The sequence below is a fragment of the Toxorhynchites rutilus genome, chromosome 3 (assembly GCF_029784135.1).
Source record: "Toxorhynchites rutilus septentrionalis strain SRP chromosome 3, ASM2978413v1, whole genome shotgun sequence".
Taxonomy (NCBI): domain Eukaryota; kingdom Metazoa; phylum Arthropoda; class Insecta; order Diptera; family Culicidae; genus Toxorhynchites; species Toxorhynchites rutilus.
In genome coordinates, this window is record NC_073746.1 from 232,403,368 (window position 1) to 232,424,227 (window position 20,860).

Genomic DNA, 20,860 nt, shown 5'->3' on the forward strand with positions numbered 1-20,860 from the left:
GGGTTTTTGAGGCCGGGGAAGGTTTTCATGATAGTTTTTGACCCCTCCCCCTCTATAAGGGGGGGGGGGGTGGTCTGCCATACAAATGAAACATAAATTTCTGTATTACTCGAGAATTAATCAAGCGAACGAAACCAAATTAGGTATATGGAGGTTTTAGGGCGTAATAAATGTTTTCACGGTGGTTAGACACACCACCCCCCTCTCTAAGGGGGAGCTGCCATACAGATGAAAGATAAATTTCTGCATAACTTGAAAACTAATCAAGAAAATGTCTAATTTGGCATGCGAAGGTTTTAGGGGACACAAAACGTTCCTATGGTGAATTGACACTCCTCACGTCTCTCTGAGGGGATTTCCCATACTAATGAACTAATGAAGCATACATTTCCGCATAGTTCCAGAAGTAATCATTATTCCATGTTCCATAGAGAAACATGTTATTTGCATGTGGAACATGGAATAAAAGTTTGATACTGAACCGACCAGTAGTTTCCGAGTCCATAAGAATCAGAAAGACAGACAGACAGAAATCCATTTTTATATATATATATAAATACTATGATATATATATATATATATATATATATATATATATATATATATATATATATATATATATATATATATATATATATATATATATATATATATATCTCTATATATATATATATATATATATATATATATATATATATATATATATATATATATATATATATATATATACATATAAAGACTTTTTTTCAACTAGCAATAATCGCACCTCGGATGTACCTCATTGGCCACTGCGCAAAGCTTATTATACTAGTTAAAAAAAATTTAAGTAGTCTACAAAAGTTTGAGCCTTGCGCACGTGGCACAGATATAAAGGATATTAAATTGAAAGTTGTCTAAGTACCGGTATAATAATTTATCTTAAAGGAAATTTTCTCGATTTCTCTGGATGAGGATATTTGTAGCCAATCCGAAACAAGGCTGGCGGTTGGACTTGTGCTCTGGTGGACCACTTGACTACAAAGCCTCTTCGGCCGTATCGGCTCTGTGGCGTGAATGACTGAGTATTGGATCGTTTTTTTTGTTTGGCAATTTTTTGAACTAATATCTGTAAATAAAATCAGTTCGTTGTTTTTTATGTTCGACAGCGCTCTGCGACTCTAAAGCAAAGTTGTACAGTTTCATCAATATGACTGACCATTTTTCGTTTGGTAGTCATCGGAGCAACATTGTTGCCGGTTAACGTCGAGCGGAAATGAATTGTCTTGCTTAAGACAGGTGAAGGAGGAGTAATGGAGTAGTTTTCTTTTCACAAGGGCCTTTTTCAGGGCTAGAGACGAATGAACTGCAAAAGTGTAAAGTCTATATAAACCAAACGAGGAAAAAATATCACTGACAACTGTCGTGCAACGTTAGTCACTTACTATTGACGGAATTCTTGTTCAAATGGTGACTGACAAAGTACGATGCAACACGATACTTGTTGCCGAGCTTCGTCAATACGCTTTGACCGATCGAGAAGGCTGTAAAAATGTCCGTAACGAATTGTTGATTGTCGCAGATTGTATTTCATCGTCATCGGGCAAAGCTACGATTTTCGTTTCGGTTGTTGTTTTTGTATTCATTGAATAAGTAAATAAGTAAATAAGTAAATGAGTAAATAAGTAAATAAGTAAATAAGTAAATAAGTAAATAAGTAAATAAGTAAATAAGTAAATAAGTAAATAAGTAAATAAGTAAATAAGTAAATGAGTAAATAAGTAAATAAGTAAATAAGTAAATAAGTAAATAAGTAAATAAGTAAATAAGTAAATAAGTAAATAAGTAAATAAGTAAATAAGTAAATAAGTAAATAAGTAAATAAGTAAATAAGTAAATAAGTAAATAAGTAAATAAGTAAATAAGTAAATAAGTAAATAAGTAAATGAGTAAATAAGTAAATAAGTAAATAAGTAAATAAGTAAATAAGTAAATAAGTAAATGAGTAAATAAGTAAATAAGTAAATGAGTAAATAAGTAAATAAGTAAATAAGTAAATAAGTAAATAAGTAAATAAGTAAATAAGTAAATAAGTAAATAAGTAAATAAGTAAATAAGTAAATAAGTAAATAAGTAAATAAGTAAATAAGTAAATAAGTAAATAAGTAAATAAGTAAATAAGTAAATAAGTAAATAAGTAAATAAGTAAATAAGTAAATAAGTAAATAAGTAAATAAGTAAATAAGTAAATAAGTAAATAAGTAAATAAGTAAATAAGTAAATAAGTAAATAAGTAAATAAGTAAATAAGTAAATAAGTAAATAAGTAAATAAGTAAATAAGTAAATAAGTAAATAAGTAAATAAGTAAATAAGTAAATAAGTAAATAAGTAAATAAGTAAATAAGTTAATAAGTAAATAAGTAAATAAGTAAATAAGTAAATAAGTAAATAAGTAAATAAGTAAATAAGTAAATAAGTAAATAAGTAAATAAGTAAATAAGTAAATAAGTAAATAAGTAAATAAGTAAATAAGTAAATAAGTAAATAAGTAAATAAGTAAATAAGTAAATAAGTAAATAAGTAAATAAGTAAATAAGTAAATAAGTAAATAAGTAAATAAGTAAATAAGTAAATAAGTAAATAAGTAAATAAGTAAATAAGTAAATAAGTAAATAAGTAAATAAGTAAATAAGTAAATAAGTAAATAAGTAAATAAGTAAATAAGTAAATAAGTAAATAAGTAAATAAGTAAATAAGTAAATAAGTAAATAAGTAAATAAGTAAATAAGTAAATAAGTAAATAAGTAAATAAGTAAATAAGTAAATAAGTAAATAAGTAAATAAGTAAATAAGTAAATAAGTAAATAAGTAAATAAGTAAATAAGTAAATAAGTAAATAAGTAAATAAGTAAATAAGTAAATAGGTAAATAAGTAAATAAGTAAATAAGTAAATAAGAAATAAGTAAATAAATACTATGTTGATACTATGTTGATTAGATTCAATATTTTGATACGATTTCTAACTGGTTTCTAACTATGCATATGGCAGGTTCAAAATAAAATTAGTTGATCTGTTATATTTTTCAGTAACTTACCTGCGCAACCAAAACATGTTAACTTTGAAAAAACATAACTCAAAAACGAAACAAAAACACCTATCTGATTTTTGGAAATGTTATGTTGAATAAACTCAGGAAAAAATATAATAAATTTATCGCCCTTGGTCCCGAAACCATGTAAACTATAAGAAACAAATACAATAAATAATTACGAAAACAAAAGAGTGTAATATTGAAAAAAAAATTTCATTGACTTCAATTTGATAATTCGATCATCTGAATCGATCCTGTAGTTAAAAAAAGCCATTTTTGGAAAAAGCCACCTTAGGGTGGAAATGGGTAAAAATAAAAAAAATAATGACATACTAAAATACAGATAAAAAAAAAGAAAAAACGCGGGTCTAATATTTCGAGCTAAGGAACAAAACTATCTATTTTCACGATTCGATAATCTGAGAACCACTATATTGGTTTGGCATGGAGTGGCTGAATTACAAGATTGATTTCATTTGAATTTGGCTTGTCTAAAGATTATCCTCAGTAAAAATTGATGTTACCCGATCTTTCTCATACATCATCGTATCGCAATTACGAGGGTCGTTCAAAAAATAAGTTTCAGTGCCTCAGAAATCGCGGAAAAATAAAGTTAGGACAAGAAACAAGGTGATTTTCGTAATCTACGTTTTATTTTTTATTATATTTTTTATTTTTTTCAATGCATACGTTATATATTTCTTACCTTGCTTACCTTGCGACTGCAAAATACTATTTGCAGTCGTGTCAAGGTTTCCTTGTTTCTGTGGTGAGGCAAAGGCAGAAGACAGGGAAGATTAATAAATTAATTTCAACAAAACATAGAAAAAATATTTGTTCAACCCACATAGGACTCCAGTGCTATTAATACATAGGACTCCAGTTTGGTATTAATACATTGTTTGACTTAGCTGATATGTCCCCTCGGAGTTATATTATACTGACTGCGTAAACGGAAACGTGATTTGCTGCCAATTACAAAAAGCTAATCACAATTTCCATTAGATTGAATATATATATAATCATATGATTATATGTGCCACGCCAAACTCTCGTGGATTAAAAAATCGTATCCCATTTCAACGTCAACCGTTACAGATAAAGCACGGAAAACATATTACGCAACATTGATATCCTATTCCCTCGAGTCACCGTTGAAACAAATGTTTCCCAGACGCCTTTCACTCCAAAGGACAAGAAACAAGAAGAGATGGAACAAAGATAAAAACACACACTCACATAAAAATAAATAAATTGTATTCTCTGGAAAGCAAATCCTTACGGATGGGGTGAAATAAATCTTCTTCTCGCGCACACTTTCTTTTTTTTAGATAAATTAAACAATGATTTTCACAGTAAATAGCGACATCACAATGTAGTTGAATGAAGAAAAAATAGAACAGCGCTTGTTAAAAAGCAAAATACGAGAAAGAGGACGCTTCAGCAACGGAGTAAGACAAACACGCGGAGTAATTTCTTTGAAAATCTTTAAACGCACAAGAGCACGCTTATTCAGTGAGGCACTGGATCATCCCGTGGGTGCGGGTGGTGTGCCAGGATAAGTGCCTCGTTTACCCGAGTACTTTTATATGCTGTCTCACCTTAACCGTAATTCGTGCACAGGATGATAGGCTGGGTAAGACTTTCCCAACAAAAATAAGGTGTGAGGGGGTGAGGGGGTGAAGAAACCCTCGTCAGGCGCATACTATAAAAGGTGAGCGTCGGTGGCGTGAGAGAGAATGCAATTCTTAAATGCTATCTAATTATGGTTGTGCGAGAATTACCGCTGAAATTCCACAGGAACGCTATTTACGGTGATGGTTCTTTCACTGAATTATTCTGTTATTCCGTGCGTGTTGGATTTATTCCAAAAGTGGAACTCGAGCATTTCACACACATTTTGTTCTCTAGAGTGCATTTCCAGTGTTTGACTAAATAAAATTGTGTTATTTCTTGCATTCAGACTCAAAATACATGGTTTTTCACAAACTACAGACACTGACATGAAAAGTTGATCATAATCATGGTCGTTCTACTTCTTCAAATGACACTATATTTTCTAAAGAACATCGCTTCCATGATGAACAAAACATGCAGTCTGATCCCATAAATTATGAAGGCCATCTCACCACAATTTGTGAGATTAATACTCCCATCAATAGCCATTCAGTGACATTAATTTTATTTTTGAAGATACAAAATGGATGAAGGGGTCTAAGACACGACCCATCGGTAACATCGTTAACGTTAACGTTAACGAAGGGCTATGGAATTATTCTATCCAATTTACCTGTTTATCACTTTGGATGTTATCTTAGATAGACATGAAATATTATAATTAACACTCTAGTAGAAACTTTTGTTATCTCTGAAAAGAGCTGGTGTGCGTTGTTTTATCGTAACTTGCGTAACCTTAAGCCAATTTGAAAACATTACAATCAACTTTCAAAATGCTGCCTCGCTTGGAACTGATTCCCTTTCCATATAGTACAGGTGCCGAGCAAGCGCATTGAGTTAGGGTAAATTTCCAAATTAACTCACATCCTCAGCTTATCATGTTGGCTGCTCGTTGGCTAGAGTAATACTGGCATAGAAACGGCTTTGTTTTATTGTTGTTATAAGTTGAATCTTAAGGGGGTATTCTAGTGTAGAGACACGAATTTCGGACGTTGTTTCGAATTCCGAAAAAAAACACAGAATATTTTTAGTATCTATTATACCATTATTTGTTTTTCTTCGTTTTGGCAATAAAACAAAAATTGAATGGGAAAAAATAAAAAAAAATTATCCTTTGATTAGTGGTCCATGTGATAGAGAGATGCATGCGGATAGTATTCATAAAAATTCGACATGAATCGGTTCAGTAAAACTTGAGATGTCGTGTACGCCAGTTTGAAAAAAACTAGTTTTGAGAAAAAAGCGTTTGAAGTTCATTGTTATGGCCGTATCAGGTAAGTCACCGCATCACTAAAATGGCACTAACTCGGTAAATAATAGAATTTTCTGAAAGTCCTCTCTTTGGTATATTGTTGAATGCCCAAACTTCAGAAATATGAAGAAAAAAATTGATTTTTTTTTCAAATTTCTAGACTCGAGTACTGCCTTAAAAATGATATGTACATGAGTAATCTATAAACGTCTAAGTACAAGTTGTAGGGAAGTAAGGCTTTGTGAAAAATTTATAGACTGATGAAAAATATATATTCATATATGGTTTTTCATGTTGAAATTTCGATCACATTCCCAGGAAGGAGAGATTTCAGAAAAAAATGTGTTTCATATTTTTTTCGAGAATTAACGTCTATCATTATATAATATGATTTTTCATAAAGGATAAAGTAATAAGCTTCGCAAAGCATTCGTTTTCGAGATACTTTGGATTTGAATTCAATGCATTCGAATAATTTACGAAAATACGCTCTTTTTGTAAGTGGATGCAACAGCAACAACAATAGGTTTTTCGAAACCTGATAATGTGATAATTTCCATAATCAAAAACAAATTGCCAAAATGGCGCCTGAATGATATTTTTATACTTTTTGTAGCAGAAATCGTTGATTAAAATGCTCATATAAAGTCAAAAACCCGCTACGCTACGCGATAGAAAATAAATTTAACGCATTTCATCCAAAATCAAGCTAAAACGGCTGAATTGTTCCCGCGACAAATGCTCCGCCCATTTTAGTGGACCCTCATGCGCACTACAACTAGCGCTTAAATAAAAATTATTTTTAGTCCCAACATTTTTTGAAAGCATCTTCAAGCATACACTAAATACATCGCAAGAGATTCGAACACTTGACTAAATATCAAATGATAAATAATAATATATTGGGTTTCCCCAAATGAAATGCCGATTTTTTCAATAACAACTAAAACACTTTTTATACATATAATGAACACATAAAGTTGGGATGCACCTCATTTTGAAGATTAAACTCTCAAGTTTTGGAATATTTTACGAACAAATTTTTACCTTGGTGTGTACAGATATAGTGGATCAAAGTATCGGGAAGAATTAAAAAATAGATTTCTTTCTATTTTTCAAAGATTATGTGGACTAACACAATTTCTGGCAACTAATCCAATAGCTAATCCAATTAGCCTTATCAACCAGATTTCAATTGATTCCTCTAACGTTCTTGTTGGAACTTTCAATACACAGATATAGTTGTTTGAATGAAATATTTCCCCTTCGTTTTTTATGTTTGATTGTTCAATAAATAATGATCGCATCGCAAATCGAAAGCCAGTTTTGAAAACTTTTGCCAAATCGATGCAAAATCTTTCGATGCTTCAAAGATATCAGAAAATAGTGCGTTTACATTTTACACATAAATTTCTAGCAAGCGCACGTTGATTCTCGAGATGACGAGCCCGAAAACAAAGTTCGGACCCTGTTAATAGTCGAAATAAGAAAGAAATATAAAAGACTTCTTGCGCATAAGACTTTACAATATTGTATACCAGAATCAAACAGTTCTTAAAAGTCATATGTAGCGCCCAGAAATTCCGAGGATGCATCACTCTTTGGACAAAGGAAACAAAATTAAAGATGGTGAATTGTTGGCATTATAGCACAGAAACATAGCTCGAATCTTAGAAGAACTTGGAATGTTCCCACATGAATTGTCTGATTGTGCCATCCACAACCGATTGAGTATCATCGTTTACCTTACTCACCAGAAAACAAGGGTTTCCTGTGTAACTGTGTGAAAATCCTAAACGAAATGAATCATGAGTAGATCCAGAACAACAATCAACGTTTCAACTAAAGCGGAACTTCGCGGTAATGTTTTGCATCTGGTGGTATCAGTAAGGAGTGCCGTACTACGAGTTGCTGAAACTGAACGAAACAGTTACTGTCTATATCTATCTACTATAATTGAATGATTCGACACTGTGTGCGAAGAAATCCAGCAATAGCGAGAGACAGGCTTAAGTTATTCTTTTTCATGATAATGTACATCAAAATCCCCGCCAAAGGAACACTGATACAGTTTGAATGAAACATTCTTCCTCACCCTGAATATTTACTTGAAATAGTGCCTTCTGAAAACCATATATAGAAAATGATGGAAAAGAGTTTCACCGAAATATTTGTTCAATGTTATGCTAATAAATGCTTTTTCTAAGTCTATTCCAGGCGGAAACTGAGTTGAGATACTGATATGATGAACTGTTTTCAATAGAGATTTACTTATTCCACGCGGAAGCTAAAAGGCTACAAGGACTTTTCAAAATGAATACTCGAGAACGTAGAAACCCGAAAGCGGATGGAACCACCGAACCACTAGCGATATTTCAACTTCTTAAAGATCCAAGAGTTTAAGGATTATAGAAAAACTTGAAAATACATCAAAGCTTTTCCTAGTTAAAACCACCGTCCATTAATACCGCCACCCTCCCTCTTGTCATGTATATAGCACCCACAATATTTTCCTGTGTTTACGCCCATTCGGCCAAAGGGCACAATCTCTCAACATCAAAGCATTATTCCGCCGGCAGCAAAACACAGAAAGGAAAAAAACAACACGATTGCGATGCTCTACTTCTTCGTGAAAGCTGAATGTATTCATACAAGAAGTTCCGCGGTGTAAAAAATATTAACAAAACAACGCTGTTCTTATTGAAGGCGATAGAGGCGAAGAGAAAGAGACCGCAGGCCAGACCACTGCTGGCCGCTATCCGTTCGACCAGGCGAACAACGGTGCCGGACCGAGTTCCAACCCGCTGCCGGCGCCCTCTGCGCTGCATTTCAATCGCGCGCTAAAGTGCCAGTAGCAGCAGAAAAACACATAAATTATACAAATTAATTCCAAGTGAAACACAGCAAACGTCGTCCTTGGCGCGTCGGTTCCCCCGGAGTCCGCTCTCGCATTCCATCAGTGGGAGCCAGCCGACGGAGAAGGGAGAAGCAAGCAAAGAAATCATAATCTTTCACAAAAAATCTCCTTGGCAATCATTACAAACTCATTTGCCTCGAAATTGCTTGCGCCATTTTCCATTCGACGTCATGCTTTTGTTGTTGTTTTTCTTCCAATTTTCGTGGGCTTTTCTTGGTCTACACGCTGTGACTTAGGTCAAGCCACCCTCTATTCTACTCACCAGGCGTAATGCTGTTTTGATGCGACCGCGTAAATATGCTGGAGGTAATTTTACTTAATTTTCCGACCTTTTTGAGTTTTTTAATTTCCCATCAACTGGACAACGGCTCTCGGGTAAATGATGCGCTGAGTGCCGATGGTTTTGGGCTCATTATGGAGGGCATACACGTGGCAGATTATGCCGGTAGCCATCGCGCTGAGGGGGCGATGTGCGTTTGGCGCCCGCTGTCAGAGGCTAGGCGTTGTTTGTGTATGCCGTAAATGTACGAGGCTGCATGTTGTTTTGATGAGCTTTTTTGGACTATACATTTTCAACTGCTCTGAAAGGGAGCAATGAAAGCCAAAAACGCTTGAACTAATGCTTGCTGTCAACTTTATGGTGAGTTGAAGGCTTTTGCGCACCATTGATTTATCGTTGCATTCCTTAACAACTTCACACGTTTCCATAAAATAAGAATTCCATAAAATTTTCTGTAGTCTAACATTTACCCGAATACCATTTACTCGAAACAAGTTTACCTGAAGTACATTCACCGAAATTTGAAAATAATGCAGAAGATTTCGCTGTTTCATTTGTAGAAATAAGTGTAGGAACAAAGATATGTCTCCACCCTCCCTTCCGTACTCTTCTTTACATTCATACATTAACACGGGCTTTGAAACGTTTTTTTTTTTCGAAAATGTGGCATGTAATTTGAAAAGATCTAAAGCATATCCCAATTAACAATTTCCAATCATTGTGACGTTTTATGATTTATTTTTATTGTTTTGTTCAACTCTATATACAGGGTGGGCCATTTAAAGTGGAAGGATTTGTTTTTGCAATAGCAAAGTAAAGAAGTGGAATTTTAAATTATTTTTTTTAAATTCATTTATTTTGGTCCAAGGAGATTTGTTCTAACTACTTTTTGATTATGATATCTCGTAAATGACCGCCTCTGGCCTTGACCGCAAAATGTGCCCTTTTTTCGGCATTTTCCATCACTTTGCCCAATGTTTTGGCCGATATGGCAGCAATTTCTTGTCGGATATTATCTTTCAGCGCAGCCAGGGTCCTTGGTTTACCAGTGTATACCTTGAATTTTAAATATCCCCATAAAAAAAAGTCAGGAGGCGTCAAATCAGGTGATCTCGGTGGCCAGTCATAATCGCCGTTTTTCGATATTAATCTTCCGGGGAACATTTCGCGCAATAATTTGGTCGTGGCAGCCGCTGTATGGCATGTAGCGCCGTCCTGTTGGAACCAGTAATTGTCCAATTCATTTTCACGAACAAATGGCAATAAAAAATCGGTTATCATTGTCCGATGATGTCGATGGAGTCTCTGCAACACTGGCTCGAACGGCATCAATATTCTCGTCGAAATGTCTTGGTCGTTGTCTGGACAGATGACTGGCATTACCAACACTACCAGACGATATAAATTTGGCATATAATCGACGTATAGTGTTGTCTCCAGGCGATTTTTTTTTATCCCATTTATTTATTTAAGGCTCATTAGCATTTTAGCTGTAACAGAGCCGAATTTTTAATCGTGTACATGTCACATGGTTATCATATCTATAATTAGCACATTACACAGTTGCCATTCGCCAGTATTTCTTCTATACCATTACATATAGTACATTCACACAGTAGCCATTTAGGCGTAAGAGTATTCTGTCTGTTCTTCCATTATCCAATTGGACCACCGGACAGCGGAGACAGTTGATTGATCATTGTTGAGTTATTTATAGAACAGCAGCCCGATGTGTCTTGCAGAGCAGAGCAGTTATTTTTCCACGCACGTTTAGTTAACACAATTGAGAAGTTATTTTGAATGTACAGCTGAACAATTTCAGCGCGTTGTTTAGGTGTGTATTGTTCCATGGTTAAAATTGTACTGAAATGACGCTTCCAACGCGGTATGACATTTGTTAATCTGACATCTCTGTCAAAAGTTATGGGGTTGCCAGATGCTTCCACTTTAAATGGCCCACCCTGTATCTATAAAAATAAAAATGGAAGGCCAAATGTGTTGGTAGGCGCAAAACCCAAGGAAGAAATGGTCTGATTTGAACAGTCTCAGTATTGAACCCTACTGACAGCTCTGTCAGCTGAAGTGCAGACACTTTTAAAGTTTGGAACCCTGAGATATTGGCACTATCCAAGCACATAGGAAGAGATAGACGGTAGCAGGACCCTGGAATGCACCTAAGGGGTAGAATATGATTTCACACACACTTGGGCAGTTAACTAGGTGTTCTCGAAATGATTTTTATATCACGGAAAAGTTATTTCGGGTGTACGGAGGATTGAATAAACATGAAAACATATTATATTATTAACATTTCATATTTTCTTTATGCGTTACAAATGTTATGCTTTTCGGACACTGTTAGTTTCTGTCATTTGACAGCCGTTACACAAGATATCGTACACAAGCGAAAGAATTTTATTCCGTACACATTTGAACAGACCGCAAGACGCTAGCAAGAGAAAAAATATCCATTTATTGAGAATTGATTTAGATGCAACTTCAAATGATCACTGAGGCAACGATAGTTCTGCGTTAACCTTGCGATTATATCACAGATATAACCCACTTTTATTATATTCGTTCTGGTTGGGAAAAGTGGTAGATTTTAATAACGACATCTTTCATCCTGGCTTCCTTAATTAAGGGGCTTGCAAATGTTTTTGTTTATTGTTTTACATAGAATTGCTGAACTCAACATTTATTCTTGCCATTTCATTTATTCATTACTATTAACAGGCCTGAACATGAGTGCCCTAATGATACTTAATACTACAATAGCCGAGCAAAACATTATTGTGAACATTGAATGTTTTGCTCAGCTGAGGCGAATGTGATACTGCCCAACGATTGTCAGAGTCAATGTCTGTGTTGTTGATTTCTGTGAAAGATTATCTGCCATTGTCAGCTTTTCTTCGTTGATATATCGGACTCCCGCGTACGTTTGTGCTCCTATCAGTGGTGCAACCTTTAGGAAAACACCTTGTACATATTACATCCATCATGCAAGGCGATGAAAGTTTCAGATCCATACATGAATCATATTTGTGGTAACAATATCGAACAATCACCCATATCCCTTATAATTTTGAACTCGACATCACGATTCGATCGACGTCATTTATTGAATTCGTTAATCCGTTCGGCTCAAAATCAATCGTTCTATGCAAATGTGGCAACCTTGCCTTGTCCCAAAAAAAAAATCGTCAAGATAATTCATCTGTATTCGTGGAGTAATCTGCTCTCTATCAGATTGGCAGACTCTGAAACAAATTCAAATTGTTGAAGCTTGAATGAAAATGATTACTCGATGTCGTTTAAATACATAGAAGACACGGTCATGTCCCTAACTAAACTTTTTTTTCTATAAATTTTCTTTGTATTTCCACCAAAGCTTTATCTATTATACAAAGTTATCATCAGAAACAATTTTTGTTCAAGAACTTGTAGAGAATGTGTTACTCTTTTATATAGAACACATTCGATGTGTAGAGCTAATTTTTCATTTAATTTTTTTTAAAGCGTGTTTATTCCACCCGAAAATACATAACCATTTTTGGTTCACATAAATGGAATACGGGGCTCAATATCAGCTATGTCGTATTGTGTGGCAAGGTTGTCACATATCTGGAATTGAAGTATGAAATAATCCTCGCATCTATCATTCAACCGAATACATCCAGAAATATGTGGGACCGAATCCGACAGGACTTCATTTTTTTGTTTGAACAGACTTTCTCTACTTTCGCGCATATGTCGATCATAAATTGTTGGCACAGCTCACGACATCGTAGAATGGTGTTACCCTGATCATATCGAATAATCATATGATACAATTCAAAATGAGAAATGATGTTCATAATGAATGAATTATTTTTTGGTGGGGTCTTGTTGTTTAATGTTTATGCGATATCAGTCTTGTCCCTTCAGAATGGCTTGGGGATTTTTCGTCTAAGAGACCCTTCTGACTTTCATTATAGTCACAAATGTTCCTGAGCTAGTCACTTACAATACATTAAAGGCGTATTGCACGGCATAGATTACATGTACTACTAAGAATGATGCAAGTAATACTACAGTAAGGCGGTAAGGCGGTAAGGTGGTAAGGCGAACTTTGGGAACGTTAGTGCTATTGAAGAAGAAGATGGACAGAGTCGTATGAACGATGTGCTTCAACGAAGGATTCCAGATTATTGTTTTTTCTTCGAATCACAATTTCTCGCGTCACTGTGCAGTCACCTTCTATGATTCTAGCACCGCTTGCGCATTGAATCTACACACGTGCTCTCCAGTAGGTGTTTTATAAGGATCGCGTGATTGTCATTTTGTAAACCCAGCAAGTGTGATTTGAAGTATTTCAATAATTCGTTATGCTCATTCAAAAATACTTGGCTTTAGGCAAAGTGAGATTACTTGCGAATGTGTGAATGAAAGTTCGATGTGGCGGGCGTAGCGCCATCTGTCATTTAACAACATAAATAAATTCGTTCTGTTTGAAAAACGAACGACGGTTGAATTATTTGAATATTGTTTATACAAAAATACTAAAACCAAGATTGGAAATAGGGTATGGGGGTTTAAATTTGTCGTTATATGAATTGTTCGATTTAAGATTTCAGATTTTTTTTCTGCATAGGGCCACCCAAATCGGTATTAAATAAGAGGGTCGTTCAAAAAATAAGTTTCAGTGCCTCAGAAATCGCGGAAAAATAAAGTTGTATTTTCTATTTTTCTACATAATCGCCGTAACGTTCGAAGCATTGTCATAGCGTGGCACGAGTTTTTCTATTCCGAGCGCGAAGTGCGTAGCGTCCAACTTTTTGAAGTACGATGTAACTGCGTCACGAATATCTTCAGTGTTATCCAATCGTTGATTTCTGAGGCACTGAAACTTATTTTTTGAACGACCCTCGTATAATGTCGGTATCCTAGCGGTATCGTATATAGTTTACAACCTATTCTCATGCCTACCAAGTTTTTTGCGCATAATTTCATCAAAATAGATCGAAACGTTTCGGAGGAGGTCGATAACAAACACCGTGACACGAGATTTTTATATATAGAGAAGATATATAATAATATGAATTGCTTTGCGATCGCTGCTTTCCGTCAAAACTAATATGTCATAGTTGAGAGTGTACAAGTGAATCGTGTCGTACACACTTCGAGTCCAGATTACCTTGTCATAAACGTACCCTGGCCTGAGTCATGAAAACGAAACGCTTCTTTTATAGGAGAAACATCTGACAGCATGCGGAAAAAGACAGCATGGGGGAAAAATGCCCAGCTTTCAACAACTGGAAGGTGAGGGTTTGTTTGAAGTGCAGCTCACAGTATATAGACCACTCCAATCATATCTGGATCAAATGAAGGAGTTCAAGTTTTGTTGAGGAAGCAAAACAAAAAATCCGTATCCATTGGTTAATTTTCTCATTAAAGTTCAACGGTTTAAATTTTAAATTCGATTTGGTTGAATTTTTCGGATGGAAATAAAATCGGTTTTTCGAAATGAATATTGAAAACATCAGAATTTTTGGTGAGTAATTTGGGAAAGTGTGGAAACTGCAATTTTGAAGGAGGATACTGTAGCGATACTAACCTACGGTACTGCTGCCCATATCGGATCATTCCGAATGTGCTAAATAAACCAAATCAACTGAATACAGTCAAATTTGAGACGATATAAAAACACTGCAGTCGTGTAGTGTGATGTCCTTCTCTTCCTCTGAACAAGTTTCGTGGTCACATCAGTATTTCTATCGGTTTCCTAGCAACAATGAAGTTCGGTCTGTACGAGAAACGTTAATTGATAATTATTAATTGACTTTCTTATAACTTTTTCGATGGACGTCTTTTAATCAGACAGCTGGATCTTTTGTTTGATTTTTTTTGAATTTCTAAAAATCAGTTATAATTGAAGTTGGTAAAATAATATTTTAATTTGCTTCCTAAAACTAACATTTCATCAACTTCAATTATACCTTATATGCCACCTAATGTACAATGAGCCTAAAAATCAGGAGGGTCATGACAGTGGCTACTTAATTTTGCGTTGAGTGGCTCTATGTTGATAGATGAACCCATATAAGTGTTTCAAGCTAATTAGCGACACATTCTCTATTCAATTCTGTTCTTCTTATCTTTGGCATCACCTTTAACATGCGGGGAAGATTCCACATGGAGAGACCATGTAATCCCCGTTCGTGTGACGCGCTCTGAACGCACATTACTCACCGGAACCCACGACACCTACGACAGATTCCTTGGATCATGCAACACACAATTTCCTCACTAGAATAGCTACCGATCCTCATCGCTCTTTTTTACAAACTCCCAAACCAGTGAAGTGTCACGAGTGTCAGGAAACATGTTATTGTTGATGTTGGCACCCTCGTTTCTCTTCATTTTGTCCGATGTTCTTACGTTCAGTATCCACCCTCTTTTTGTCCCTTCCACCTCTAAATAACCCACGGCATGATTATTCCAAGAAGTTCTCTCGGGTGTCTTTTGCTTTGTTTGTCTCGCCACGCGAGCGTCATCAAACCAAGCTTTCTTTCCCAGCTCGATTTCACGATTTTATGACGATGGTGGGTGGAACGGTCCAGGAGATGGCGGTAGAGCGCAAAACAACGGACTCCGTCGTCGCTCCAAACATGCTCATTTTCAGCTCGCAAAGTCGCACACAGCCAGCCGAGTCGGACATAAATCACGCGACGAAATAATGATTTCAACAATGTCGTTTTCGCCGTTGTCGCCTTCCTGTTCCCTCGCTTGGTTTTTCGCTTTTTGCCACCGAGATCCTTTACGCTGCTCCTGCACAGGAAAATGAAGTAAAATTTATCATCACTCCAAGGGCCGGCGTGTCATTCTATCGTTCCACAGCTTTTTTGCTCCCAAATTGCAATATTTCATGTGAAAATGGACATTGAATTACCGCGAAATGAATGCGGCGAATAATAGAATTACTTGCTGGTCAATGGGAAATTATGCTCAGCGGCTTCGGGGAGGTTCTTACCATAACAATGCAATAGATGATGCTATGCTCAAGACGTTGCGGAATTTGTGCGATTGTGATACTCGATTTGGGAGGTAAATTGAAGCCATTCGAAACTGTACTTCAGTACGAGCTAGAGCATCACAATTGTGGCCACATGATTCCAACAATTTATGCGTGAATAAACTCAGTTCAACACGATTGTAACGCACCGATACAAATTTCATAATGTTTCTTCTCTTTCATTGCAGATTAAACTTCAGCCAAAGCGGCAGGTGTTTGATATTTCTGAGAAGTTCCTGCCCACCTCCAAGCGAAGGACAAATTCTGCCCCAACGAAGAGGAAAAAGGAAATTCACAACCAACACCCTGTTCAACGAAAAAGATATCTAAGAATTCTATTCAACCAGCAATGAACATTAAGAAAAAAACAGTCGGTGAATATCCACCGCCCGCTGGCACGGGTTGGTAACGATTTCAACGAGACATGACGTCGATAGGAAGGGTGCCAATTCGTTGGTTGATCACATTTCAAAGCACTCTGGCGTAAGCCGATACCCACTGCGGTAATTAATTTCACGGACGCCTTTGAAAAACTTCCTGCATCGATAGCAACTGATTGCTCAAAATTAATTCCATTGGGAGCCCACTGCTGTGGAAGAAATGCTCAACCATGCTCGAAATCGACGCAAATAGATCGTTTAATTAGTACCTTAAAAAGCCCCTGCTCATAGCAGACCCAGCCGAGTAGAAAGCAGAAAAAATAAATATTATCATCACGCTGGAAGTGTTTACCGACAATTGAAATAATATTGGCAATTTTTGTTATTTTTTTCCCGCCGGGCAGAAGAGCAAGAAAAATACTTCTCTCCGATTGATGGTACGTGATGCGAGAGTTCCACACCGGGAACCAACCCCGGAAGAGGACTACGTGCGGAAGTTATACTCGCGTCAATATATGAGGGGGAGTACCGAAAATAAACGCATTTTTTTCCGAAAAAAAAGGAAACAACTCTTGATTGGGGCAAATAACGAATGCGTGTTTGTACACTGAGCTGATTAATTAAATATAAGGTAATAATAAATTATATGGGAAACATTGAAGCGCTCAATAGTGTCGATCAACAAGCAGTGAATCCGAGTGATTGAGTGGTAATGGTGAAAGCCGCTTGGCAGTGCACAATGGGATCCAGAAGCGGAATCGCAGTTGGTCTGCTGGCATGTTTGCTGGTCGGAGTTTCCGAAAATTTCGTACGGAGTGAAACATTTAAATCAGGTAAGCGTTGGTAATAGTGTTAAGCTCATTTATCAGGGGTTATTATAATCGTAGAAGTTAGGAGATACTTTGTGAATGGTCTTAATTATGATATATTCATTTATTCTTAAAAAAACACACGTGAATATCCGAATTTTTATCCTCTCCTGACCTAAACATTGTGATTCGCGATGCATTTTACTGAAGTGTATGAGTATCTAATTGGCGTCAATACAAGATTGGAAGATGACTTTTGATCTAATCTGAAATTTTATTCGTGTTATTATTAATACTAGGGCGACTTCATGAAATGATAAACAAAATACTCATGACAAACAACGTAATGTAACCTACATGTGTTATTTAATGGGTATGTGAAAATGTTGTCTAAAAGCGTTTTTTTTAAAATACTTGTATCCTAGGATGAGCTTGAGCTTGCTTTAGCTTGGGTAGACTGTACAATTCGTAGTTGCTCTCCGAGATTGACCTGAACCAACCAAATTGCACAAAGAACACACAGAATGACGCTTGGGACTAGCAAATCATTCTCGTTGTGCAATTTTCAGTGATTCAAGCTTTAAATGGTCAATAACAACGCCGGCCACGTCCTTACAGTCACCAGGGGAAGGGAAGGAGTGTTAGTATGATATTCGCCGCCCGAAGGCCAGAAGGCTCGCCTCTATAGCGTGGTTCCCTAGCGTCTATCAAGGAAGGGATAGTTGTTAGTAGGTGAGGGTTATGAAAATCAAGATTCACTGTGGTAAGTGATGTGATTATGTAAACGTGAAACATCGAACACTCGTAGAAACGAAGTTTCTAAAATCTTATCTAAACTTGCAAGATGAGTTGGACTGGCTATATATTCGATTGTTTGTTGCACGTACTTTTTCCACTCGCCAGTCGGCAGGAAACCTGATAAGCTAACCAAGATAACTCCTTTAAAACCGATCGATCCTTCTATATATGCAATTCTTCGTCATGGGTGAGCGTTCTCAATTCCTATCGCAACGGCTGAAAGTTATATTTGGAAACCTAAGAAGGTAACCGAATTATTTTCAAAACAACCGACCCGGCGATATATATTCAATTATTCATCACGGGTAAGATTTTTAGAACTTCATAGAACTTTGGGAAACCTGAAAAGGTAATCGAAAGGATTCCGCTAAAATCAATCGGACCGAAGATAAATTCCGTTGATCATCGTTATCGAACTCCAATCCCGAAGGCGGGAAGAAATTGAAAATATGAAAATAATTATTTAAACAGTAAAAGAATCAATGTTTTAATGTTTTTGATATATTTAAAAAATTATTAAAAAACGGGAAAATAATTACAATAATGTAAAAAATCTTATCTGCACTTTATAATATCAGTTATCACAGTACATTAACTATTACATTAAAGCTACTAAATCCATATTAGTTTCATACATTTTAGCAGGAAAATGTATGAAACCAATATGGACCCGAAAGTTTCTTCTATCAATATAATAAATTGTATCTGGCTCGGTATAATAATGAGGAGCTCTAAGTCGGCGGCTAGATTGGATACAGCTCCACACGAAATGCGGCCACTCGAATAGCATGCAATCGCGAAAGTAAACAACTACATCAATGTGGCCACATCAGCCAACCCCCTGCTCACTCGGCCTGCACAAAATTGCAAGCCCCGAGCAAACAAAATAGCCTAAGGGTGGGTTTAGACTAGGGATATATTCATGTGAAGAAATATGATGAGATTTATAGAAATCGCATCAACCGTTTACACTAGCGTGAACTTCTATAATGAATATATTCATATTTTCGGTGAATTTATTCACCTAAAGTAGAACTGCATCCAACTTTAGTGATTTCTCACCGGTGAGAAATTCATAAGCGTTTACATATGCTGAATTTATTCAAGTTATATATACAGGGTAGCTTCGATATAACGTACATTTTACTTTCAAAATTGTACGTTGTATCGAATTGTACGTTATATCGAAGCATAATAAAGAACTCAGAAATGTAGCTTATATTACTTTATTGTGTTGCTGTTTACGTAAGGTTAATGAATAAATTCAACTAGAAGACGAAGCCAACCTTTCTCATGTTTCCCTTTGTACTGTTGATTAAAATTTGATTCATTTAGAATCCGGAATCATAAAAAAGTTGTACTTCGGGATTGGTCAAAGGTACAAATCAAGCTTTAGTATCAAAATACAGATAATTTATTGTTTTTTCAGAAAAACAATATTCAAAAAATTATTTCTTTGGACTTTGAAAATATGTACGTTATATCGAAGTAAAATGTACGTTATATCGAGTGACGTTATATCGAGGGTACGTTATAACGAGGGTACGTTATATCGAAGTTTCCCTGTACTCGAATAAGAGTATCATATTTATTCCACCCGTTTACACCTATTTTCACGTGAATAAATCTATCTATAGCTATAGGTCTCCCTAATGTAAACCCGCCATAACACGCTCAAGTCGGATCTATACGCTGTCAGTCACTCGGCCGCGAACAAACGTCAAGCGATCCGAAGAATTACGAACGCACCCGCACCACAAAACTCTACTCGCAACCGAGCTAGCCACAAATGGCTGCTACAATGGCGCTCATTTCTATCATCTCCCTTCCTCATCCCTCGCCCGAAAATCAATAATTTTGCGAAACAGTGTGAAGAAAATGGTCGTTTCCGCACACTTCCCATCAAGTAATATCAACCAAACTATAATCGATTACTCACAAGATATTAAATTTTCATCTGCTGTCGCACTGTATGTTTTCATTAAAAGTTAACATAGTAATTGTATTGGAATCAATACAATTACTATGTTTACTTTTAATGGGTCTATAATGTAAGTTTTAGCAACTATAAAATTGGTTAAGCGAATTGTTTTGCAGAGCTCAGAACAATGCCACGGCTGACTATTCTTTCAAAAACAGTAAACGGAAAAATATTACATTCAATCAAAATGCCTAGGTCAACGAAGAGAAGGGTTAATATGAAGAGAAGGGTTCATACATTTTACTTTAGTATTGAATTTTTTCAAATGTATTCAAAGAATTGTGTCCATGAAGCGCCACACAGTATGATAAGTGAATTAATCTATTTAGGTGTGCTTCGCTCTTCTCTCACAAACACTATTACCCCATTTTTACACGTGGCTTTACCTATACTACTACAATGACTTCCTTTCATTTTCACCTTAATCGGGCGAGCAGCCCCACACATACAAATCAAACGGCAAACTTCATGGCATGGGCGCGCTCGCAACTCCTTAAACCGCCCGACGCCCACCCGCATTCGAGCAACCGACAACGTACAAACCCGGTTTCAATCGTAACGTTACGATCACAGTGGCCTCCACGAAAACTTGACTGTACGACACAGACGAAAAGAATCAAACCACCACAATCAGCCCAAACG

At 35.9% G+C, this 20,860-nt stretch overlaps 1 protein-coding gene and 1 pseudogene across 3 annotated transcripts in view; one reads left to right on the forward strand and one right to left on the reverse strand.

Moving 5' to 3' along the window:
* LOC129774902 (hemicentin-1) overlaps positions 1–20,860 on the forward strand; it is a 723,141-nt gene that overhangs the window by 48,105 nt on the left and 654,176 nt on the right. For all 3 annotated transcript variants that reach the window (XR_008742804.1, XM_055778958.1, XM_055778959.1), the window contains exon 2: positions 16,439–17,463. Coding sequence is in view for 2 of the 3 variants with exons in the window: in XM_055778958.1 (XP_055634933.1) it covers positions 17,343–17,463 (121 nt within the window). In the remaining variant the exon portion in view is untranslated. The remainder of the gene's footprint in view (positions 1–16,438; positions 17,464–20,860) is intronic.
* On the reverse strand, positions 684–800 carry LOC129781018 (U4 spliceosomal RNA; annotated as a pseudogene).